The 9,708-nt window shown below is 48.2% G+C and overlaps 2 protein-coding genes across 4 annotated transcripts; one reads left to right on the top strand and one right to left on the bottom strand.

Annotated features, from left to right (window-relative positions):
* Window positions 1-2,122: 2,122 nt before the first annotated feature.
* On the bottom strand, window positions 2,123-5,104 carry LOC135366023 (uncharacterized). Of its 2 annotated transcripts, none has more exons than XM_064598676.1 (2): window positions 4,949-5,104; window positions 2,123-4,460 (listed from the first exon to the last, which is right to left on the bottom strand). In XM_064598676.1, the coding sequence occupies exon 2, from the start codon at window positions 4,433-4,435 to the stop codon at window positions 2,381-2,383; it is 2,055 nt and encodes a 684-aa protein (XP_064454746.1). In that variant the 5' UTR covers window positions 4,436-4,460; window positions 4,949-5,104; the 3' UTR covers window positions 2,123-2,380. The 2 variants fall into 2 exon arrangements, with proteins under 2 accessions (XP_064454746.1, XP_064454745.1); XM_064598675.1 differs by having other exon boundaries at window positions 2,123-4,463; window positions 4,949-5,103.
* Window positions 5,105-5,641: 537 nt separating this feature from the next.
* On the top strand, window positions 5,642-9,047 carry LOC135366595 (uncharacterized). Of its 2 annotated transcripts, none has more exons than XM_064599370.1 (2): window positions 5,642-5,676; window positions 6,714-9,047. In XM_064599370.1, the coding sequence occupies exons 1-2, from the start codon at window positions 5,657-5,659 to the stop codon at window positions 8,107-8,109; spliced, it is 1,416 nt and encodes a 471-aa protein (XP_064455440.1). In that variant the 5' UTR covers window positions 5,642-5,656; the 3' UTR covers window positions 8,110-9,047. The 2 variants fall into 2 exon arrangements, with proteins under 2 accessions (XP_064455440.1, XP_064455441.1); XM_064599371.1 differs by lacking the exon at window positions 5,642-5,676 and adding an exon at window positions 5,872-6,166.
* The last annotated feature ends 661 nt before the right edge of the window (window positions 9,048-9,708 follow it).

Raw genomic sequence — 9,708 nt, 5'->3', positions numbered from 1 at the left:
GTAATGGGACAAAGTGCTCGTGCTCTGATGACTAAATGGAACTGCAAGTATTTTTTGCAAATGCTATCAGTGTAGCACAGCTAGGTAGTACTTGTCCATTAACACGAACTGTAACGAATGGCACAATTTCCATTCACAGCCATTCCAGCAACCAGCTGTCTTGGTGGAATATATTTATATTTCCTGGTGTACTGGTCCTTGCATCTCTTGGTGTACTATGAAAAAAGAGGACAGCAAACCATTTTCTTGTTCAAAAATACTGCTTCTACACACAGAGCCTGCTTCATATTTTCCACGTTTTGTCATTGCATTTAGAGTCTGGTATTTGAGTGCTTGATGGGAAAGTACTAGATAAAAATGCTCACAGTACAGTGTAAAGTACACAATTGGGAATCTACTTAGAGTAAAGTAAAAGTACCCAGAAATGTACCTTAGTTGAACGATGGAAGTCACTTTTAGCTAGCTGTAGGACTGGAACCCCCTTGGATTTGTCCTTTCCATATGTGTTCCAGCCTCAGAACATCAATTGTCTCATATATACTTGAGTACTTGGTACCTTCAGTACGGCCAATCTCTGTCTGAAAGACTGCAGCCAACGTATAGTCAGAGTGCTGAACGCAGTGGTGCAACCATGGGGCTTCAAACAAGAGGCTTCCTCCTCTACCCTCCCCCACTAAGTGCTTCGACAAAGATACCCCCTCCCCCTTTCAGGGTCTGAATCTGCCCATAGCCGAAAGCTGAACTCAAGCCCACATCTATCTGATTTACCAGTCATCCTTCTAAATACCCAACAACCCTCTGCAAATTGCTGGATACTGTATAAATGGTTGAATTCGCGGGCTCAATAATTCACGAATTTGTGAGAAGCCAGGACCAGGCAATTATTCGCAGAACCTTAAACTCGCGGTACCGCGGTGAGTCGACCCTGCATCTTAGGGGCTCTCGACCTTGAACTTCGTGGAAGAAGTTTATAAATGGTGTCAGAACTGGGAATCTCGTTCGATTTTGTCTTCCTTTTCAGCACTTCTGACTGAAAGGGCTGCGATAGGGGGGTCCTACTCGGCTTGTACCTGCGTCACTGCCGAATTGCCCTGTCTCCCGTCATTCTTGTCTTCGCATCGAGCAGGTACGATTGGCACTCGACAGTGATGCAGCAACTTCTCCAAAGGCCTATCTGCATGGTTAAAGTGCATACACTCCTGCTGGATGATCCAGGCGTCTACATCAGCGCGGAATTCGTACGCGAAGACTGGACTACTGTCTCGAGTTGTAACGGCGAGCTGAGCACCTTGCGGTGTAATGCAGTGTAATTGCGTAAGAAACCCCGCATACATAAATTGCCTCAACGTCCCGTGTCAAATTTCTTACATATTTCGTTCGCGTATTTTTCTGTTATTGGTTCAAATATTTCGTGGGACTTTAAATTCGCGGAAAAAAAGGGCGTTCGTGAAAAATAGGTCCTCACGAAACTTGTACAGTATTTTGAAGGCTTCGTGTTATTAAATCCTTTACTGTGCTTGAGAACTTCTTCGTGTTTGCCTACGGGTATCAAACGCTTACGTTACAGTTAAGCCATATCCAGGGTCTGCTAGATAAAGCCTTTGCATTCACCATCAGCACCTAACTCAGTCGAATAGAACATCATCGCAAAATCAGTCAACAGCTGCAGACTCCACCCTCAACTTAAAGCTGAGCAGTCAAAAATGTTAAAATTTCCGTACGACATACGTCCTTATACCCACAGAAAGAACTAGAGCGTTTCACACAGAGACTTTATGAGGTCTGCTTTGAATACAAGCTCAGATCATGCACACTGCAGAGACAATGTGCACATGCATGCCCTGTAGGCCATCTGTAACACCTTTTGTTTTAATTATATATATTTTACCCTCCTTTATTCCGCATATTTCACCCCTTCCCTTTATTCCGCAGCGAGACCACCACCGCCTCTCCTGCTCCAATTCAGATGACAGTCGGTCAACCTGAAGACTAAATTTGTTTCCTGCATTATGTCTTTGTTCAATGCACCCACGCATATTCCAAATACTTTTTAGCGTGCTCGTCGGAAGGATCACTTACTCCAACCTCTAACAACAGCGTGGTACCCGTTCTTGGTTCCCGCACATTTTGCAAACACACTTTTAATGAGCTTCTGTTAGGTATGTATAGTGGTAAAAATCACTCGTCACAGCCCATAAAGTCCTCCGCTATTACAGTCAACCGTCCCGCGAACATGTTTGAAAATTACGACACTCAACGTTCCGCACGAATGTCATTGCACTTTACAACGCTAAAGGAAACAAACATCCGCAGCACATGCGACATGCATAACTACGTCACCAGGTTGTCGGCGCCTCAACAATTTTTTGGCACATGATGATCACTTGACGTCGCCCACTTTCAAAAAGGACGCAATGTGGGCGAGGAGGGGAAGATCCAACCTGTCGATCTGCACGACGCCGAGCGGCGCTGCGTTGCAGACGACCCTTTCCTTCACGATCTCCGTGATCTTGAAGAAGTTGACCTGCAGGTGGAACAGCTTCGCCCTTATCAAGCCCCGCACTTCCTCCTCGCTCTTTCCCGTCGCCTCTTCCAACTTCTTCCGCAACGTACCCGTGTTGTGCGTCAGCGAAAACGCCGCGGCCCAACGTTTTCTCAGGGAGTCGCCCAGCGCGAAATGCGCGGCCTGCTGCTGCAGGACGGCGTTCCTCCTTCCGATGTAGTGCCTCCTGTGGACGATCTCGTACCAGACCCGCGTGTAGAACCTGAACTCGACGAGGGCGTAGTTCGTGTCGAGGTGCGTCGAAAACTGCTGCATGGCGTCCCTGTTGAAGATGAGGTGGCAGTCGAACACCTCAAGGGTCCTGTTCCGTCCGAGGGCCCTGGCGAAGAAGGCAGCCTCCTTGATGTCCGCGCAGTATTTTGCGCCCCACCGGTCGCCCATGCTGATGTGGAGGCTCCGGAGGTGCGTGTTCGTGCCGAGGGCCTCGGCGAACTCGCGGAGAACGTCCGCGGGCACCGGCCTCGGGTTGAGGTAGAGCTCTTCGATGGCGCAGTTGCGCAGGAGCAGATCCGTAATCTGCACGCAGGTCATGCTGGATTTCTTCTCGCAGGAGATGTTGAAGCTTTTCGCTCGGGCGGAACGTTGCTCAAAGTAAGCGCACACGCCTTTCATTTTGTCGTCGTCTTCCCTCTCGACGGAGACGCTGATGTGTACCACCTTGTACCAGTCGGGGATGCCGCCGACGCTTTTTATGATTTCTCCGATCCAGGGGAACTGGACTTTGTCCACTTTTTCCTGAACAACCAGACTTACGACATCGGACGGCGTGTAGCCAAGAGCCCACTGATTTCCGAGGTCCACGACGGGTCCTTGAGGGTTCTCCTTGAGTGCTGCGACAATCTCCCGTATGGCTGCGAGAGAGATCGTGCAATTCTGCAGTTTCAGGCTCTTCAACGTGGAGGTGGTCCGCAGCGATTCGGCGATGTGCGAAGCTTCCTCCAGCGCTATGACGTTGTGCGATATGTCCAGGGTTGACAGGGTCTTGTTATGTTGTAACATATCCGCGAGCGCGTGCAAGCTCTCCGGCTCCACGTCGGAGTTCACGAGGAGCAGCGTCTTGACAGAAGCATTCTTCTTCAGCGCTTCCGCTATCAGTTCTACTTTATCGCGGTCACACTGGCCGTAGGAATGCTCCCATCGGCACCCGGACAGGTCCAAGCACGTCACCGTAGGAACGGACTCGATCAACTTTGGGATCTGCGCCGCGTGCGGCGAATCGAACGCGTGAAACGATACACTCTCGAGCGACAGTTTGTCTATTGTCGTTTTCTCCGCAAAGCTTCCCAAGAAGAAGTGGATGATGGGCTCGCTTTCTAGAGAAAGCACCTTCAGCGATGCTTTGGTAGCGAGCGCCTCACCTATCCTCTTTGCCGCTAGCTCGCACACTTTCTTTTCGTGCAACTTGAACGTCCTCAACGCGCTGCTCCTCTGGATGAAGTTTAAGATGGGTTTCTCGAGGCGCTTTGGCATTCCCTTCGATTCGCCGTAGCTCGAAAGCACCTTCGTCACGCAGAAGCTCACGACGTCCGTCCGTTCGTCAAGAGCCAGCATCACTTCCTGCATCATTGTCACTTTAGCGTGGCGGAAGTTGAAGTGCAGGATACAGCTGTGCCATCTCATGAGGAACAGCACGATCTGTTTGCTGGTGCACAGGTAATTAGAGGAACCCCACGACGTCAGCGTCACTTCCCCTTTTTCCTCTTCCCTCAGTTCTACCTTAGCGCGAGAAATGATCTCATTCAGGGAGACCAGCTTGTTCAGCATCCAGCAGTCGGCCTTTCCGCAAGACTGGAGCTCAAATTCATCGGGAAGTCCCAGCATGGGCTTTAGCCGTTCTATCTCCGGAGGGACGGTCGCTGCGGCTGTAGCCATGGTCAAGAGAGTCCCCTGATGTTCTCTTCTGTGAACGTGGGCAAAGGAAAACAAAAGGAAGCACGGTTTCAGAATACGAACAAACGAAACTAACATGGCACACACTTGAGGCTGCTAGGAGACTGCACTGTATCACGTTCAGAGTACAATTTTCGCTTTACTCGTCCAATGTGTTATATTCCAGCCTAATATTACCTCCACTGATTTACAAACGAGCGCGATCCGCTCCAATGTGAACCGTCATTGATGAACAACGTGCTTGACGCGACAACGCTATTTTTGCATTTCAGCAATTCCCCCCCCCCCCCCCCAATCTCCAACTGACGCAATGACAAAGGTGTCCACAGGATGCATACCACTTTTTAAAACGTTGGGTCATGCTATACCACGCTCTGTCCTTCCAGTTTACTGTACTGTTTACGTATCTCAGCAAATTGCGACGTGTTTTGCCATTCACTCCTAAATGCAGTCTTGCTTGGCAAAGAAACAGCCTAACATGGAACTTAATCTCACCTCAAAAGGTCAATGAAAAAGGAGTTAGATCATCCACAACAATTTCATTTATACTGAACTAACTCAACAAACTCAACTATAGAAACTTATCGCGCGAAAGGGCTCGAAACAGATTGGATTGCCATGGATCACGCCAGGGATGTAGCCGAAATTGTGGATTAGCTTTTGGCAGTTTTGGTTTGCAACCCATGGTAGCCAGCATGTGTGAATGAACCCACTGCAATGCTTCGATATTCGGGGCATGCGCCAGAAGTGTTGCAAACTGAATTTTCACCTGAATAGTCCGAAAGACATTACCGAAGGCCCCAATCCAGCATTCAACCGTCCAACACATCACTAGCCTTTGCGGCGCTTTGCGGTGTGCGCTATACGGGCGCATTGTAGCCAATTGTAGCGCGTTCATCACATTGCTCGCTTACGCGCCGGTAAACGCTATATGAAGAAGACAGCGCAGAAAGCAAAGCAGCTAAAGGTTTTGCTGCTTCCCAAGACTGGGCAGACTAAGTTAACGTGTAACATCACAGTGCCATTACGTAATTCGAGCGTCCTGTTGCCGAACGAGGACTATAGGCGCAGTTCAGAAAATCCCAGAGTGCTCAGCGTCGCTTTGAACTGTGGGAGTTTACTAATACCATGGAGGAAACGGACTAATACGAAAGAAACGGCCGGGTGGCCTCCAAACTGTTCCGATTTCTCCCCAACCGGTCCATGGTCCACTACGTGTCAAGGTCAGCGGGGTCGAGTCCCGATCGGAATTTCCCTCAGACACAAGGTCATGCTGCCCCTGCGGAGGGTGAGCTACACAGCCTGACGTGACGGAATGCCATGAAGAAACAATAGTCATTAAATATTTTCTTTTCGTTTTACGCTTGGCGTCCATTGTTCTTCCTTTTTTTGTGTGTGCGTGTAATTTTCTTCCGAGTCATTATTTGTTCTTTTTTATTTCTTTTTTTAAACATGCGCGGAGCTGCGCATCCTTTACCTTGGCCATGTCGAAAACAACTCTCCTCAACATGGATAGTTTCGAGGACCGCCCCTCCCTATCCCCTTTTGAAATGGAACAAATGAAAACCATGCTGGAACTTCCTGATGAATTTGAGCTTCACTCTTGTGGAAAGGCTGACTGCTGGATTCTGAGCAAGATAAGTTCCCTGAATCGGATGATTTTTCCTGCTTCTGTTGAAGAACGGCGAAAAGGGGAGGTTACATTGACTTGCGGTAATAATGACTTCTATAGCAGGATTTTGTGGCAGACTTCTATGGCAGACCAGATTGTGCTGTCTCTTATAAAGTGGCACTGTTGTATCTTGCATTTTAACTTTCACAACATGGAAGTAACCCTATTTCAACATGTGATGCTAGCTCTTGGGGATCGCACTGATATTGTAAGCTTTTGTGCAACCAACTGCATACCTTCAGACGACTGTGAGCTGGGCGAGACGAGAAAATGCCTTGAAATGATCTTGAACCTGGTCCAGAGGTGCAACGTATTGACAACTTTCGAGTTACACCAAGAAACAGTACTTAAGCGGGCGGCGAAAAAGATAGGTCAAGCTCTCGCAAGAAAAGCGTCACTGAAAGTGCTTTCTCTAAACAGCGAAACCATAATGCACTTTTTCTTGGGCTCCTTTGTAGGGAACACAACAGACAACCTTTCCCTCAAGAGCATATCATTTGACGCATTTGATTCCCCACATGTGACACAGATCCCAAAGCTAATCGAGTCAATTCCTACGATTTCTTACTTGGATTTTTCTGGGTCCAGATCTAAGTACTCGTACGGCAAGTGCGACAGCAATAAGGTGGCACTGATAGCGAAAGCACTGAAGAAGAACACGTCTATTAAGACGCTCCTTCTTGCGGGCACTGCAATGGGGAATGCCGGCTTCCTCGCTGTCACAGATATGTTAGAGCACAACAAGACCCTGTCAGCTTTGGACATCTCGAACAACTACATCAATTTTGAGGAGGCGTCGCAGATCGCTGGACCACTGCGGACCACCACCACATTAAAGAGCCTGAACCTGCGGAAATGTAGCGTCCCTTTTGCAGCCCTACGGGACATTGTTGCAGCGCTGAAAGACAACCCTCAAGCACCAGTCGTAGATCTTGGAAACCTATCACCTTTCGGTTACACGCTATCAGATGTTGCAGAGCTTGTTGTTAAGGAGAAGGTAGACAAACTGCACTTCTTCTGGACTGGAGAAATTGTCTGGAGCATTCCTGACTGGTGTAATAAAGTGGAAGATATCGTCGTAACTGTCGAAAGTGAAGACGATGACACACTGGAAGATGTGTGCGCTTACCTCGAGCAGGGTTCAGCCAGAGTTAAGAGCCTCAGCATTGTGTGCGAAGACAAATCCTGCGAGACTTGTTTCGAGGTAAGGGATTTGCTTCTCCGCAACTACCTAGTAGAAGAACTCCGCATAAACCTGAGACCAGTACCAGCTGACGCTCTGAAAGCACTGACCGAAGGTATCGGAACGAATGCACACCTCCGAAGCCTTCATGTCTGCATCAGGAACAGATGGGGAGCACAATATCGTGCGTACGTTGAGGAGGCTGTCTGGTTCACCAAAGCCCTCGAACGGAATAGAACTTTGGAGGTGTTCGAATGTGACTTTGCTTTTGACGACGACGCCGTGCGGTATATTTCAGAGCACCTCTACACAAACTACGCCCTAGTCAAGTTCCAGTTTCGCAAAAAGCACCGTTACGAGAAGCCTTGCTGGCATGTCATTGGGAAGAGGAACGCAGCGCTACACCAGCAAGCCACGCATTTTGTCTTGGAAGAGTCCACGAAGAAACGCTGGGCCGCAGCATTTTCGCTGACACACAACACTGGTACCCTGCGTAGGACGCTGGAAAAGGCAACGGGGAAGAGCGTGGAGGAAGTGGAGCGCTTGATAAGGGCAAAGGTATTCCACCTGCGGGTCAACTTCTTCAAGATCACGGAGGTCGTGAAGGAAAGGGTCGTCTGCAACGCAGCGCCGCTCGGCGTCGTGCAGATCGACAGGTTGGATCTTCCCCTTCTCGCCCACATTGCCTCCTTTCTACACGTGGGTGACGTCCAGTGGCCGCTGTGTGACAGAATGCGTGTCATGACTCTCAGTGCCGAAAGACTTCACGCTGTGCTGCAAGGTGCAGAGGCGTTCATGTGATGTGTGTGAAACCGTATCGTTACTTCCAGTCCGTCATAATTTTTTCGTGTGTACGCAGGGAGCCCGGTAGTACAACGCAGGACTTAACGACCCGTTACTCTTACAAAATGTCTGGAAACGAGTTTGTTGCAAGAAATGGATTGATGTGCCCAAATGTGATGTATGTCTGAAGAAAAAGCATAATGTGGTAGCCAGATTTCGGATTTTAACGAACAACCAGGCTCATGATTCAGGGCAGAAGCTTGTCAGTGGTTCTTCAGCTGCAGAGCCTACAAACAAATAAAGGAGGGTAAATTGCACGATTAAAACGCACGGCCACCACATAGCCAACAGGGCACGCGTGTGAAAGACACCTCTCCAGGTGGAGCTGCTGTCTGAACTTTGTTCGATGTGCAATGTCCTGCGAAACGTTTGCAGTGAATGCTCATTTTGAGGCATAGTATTTGATTTCGTCGTCATTTCTTTGGTAGAGGGTGCCAGTCGTACAGGATCTTCCTTTTACTTATAAGCGTCAGTGACTAGCTTAAATGTGCAAGCTGTGCACACCAAGTACATTTGTTGAAAGCGTTCGTACTGGAAATGTGTATCAATTACGCGTGACAGGCACAGAGATGATGTTATCACCAGTTATGCTGTATCGTGTGGGCCGACAACAAGAAAGTATATGCCTTCACATGCAGCATTTGTGCCAACTTTTGCCCTGTAATCGAGAAGAGTGCAGGATGTGCTGGAAGCCATGTTGTCCATTGAGCAACAATGTGTCTTTGAATTGTGAAAAGGATTTTCAGGGCATGTAGATGTGTTATGTGTTTGTTAATTCTACTGAACTGTTATGCTACTTTTTATTTTTGCATCATCTTTCTTTTTGTTTTGCATCAGGTAATCTTGTTACAGCAAAAACCCAGTTACTGGGCAGGAGATAAAGCGGACAATCTGGATCTAGTGACTCACGTTGGTATTAGAGTTGAATTCAACTGTGCCATATCCAATATTTCTTTGGGAGGATACGGCGTGAAGCACGTGAATCGCATGGTACATGCTTGGTAAGGTTCTCGAGTTTGACCTTGAGTTGCCTGCGGGGGAGTGCAACACGCTTAGATCGTTTTCGTTTACGTCTAGTAATTCGAACGCTTTGCATCTTATTCCCTGTGGGCGCACAGTGGTTCAGCTTCATTTCAATGTCAGCGGCTCTCACTTCCTGAATAGGATAATGTCATCGATTGAATATCACATTTTATGGCATAAAATGCCATGACAGAACCGGAGAGAAAGCAAAAAAATAGGTGGACGTTAGTTAAATGCGAATTGGAAGTAACTTGGAACTTAGCTTCAGCTACTTTGGCAATGTTACCTGAAAAAGAAACATGTCCCTCTGAAAATTACCACGACTCAAAAATATAGGGTTAAGTTACAAGTCATATATAAAAAAAGGAACTTAGTCACAGTAACCTCGAACTCTCTGCTTTCGTGGCTTTACAATCTTGGATAATGGTGAACCCTACACCAGGATGCTGAAGGCAGTCATAGACAAGGCAAGCAACGCACCCTTTACTCTGACGACGGGAGGAGGGACGGCGGACTGTACGTGGAGAATCACAA

Source organism: Ornithodoros turicata, chromosome 8, assembly GCF_037126465.1.
Source record: "Ornithodoros turicata isolate Travis chromosome 8, ASM3712646v1, whole genome shotgun sequence".
In the NCBI taxonomy this organism is placed as follows: Eukaryota; Metazoa; Arthropoda; class Arachnida; order Ixodida; family Argasidae; genus Ornithodoros; species Ornithodoros turicata.
This window is presented reverse-complemented; position numbering and strand designations above follow the sequence as displayed.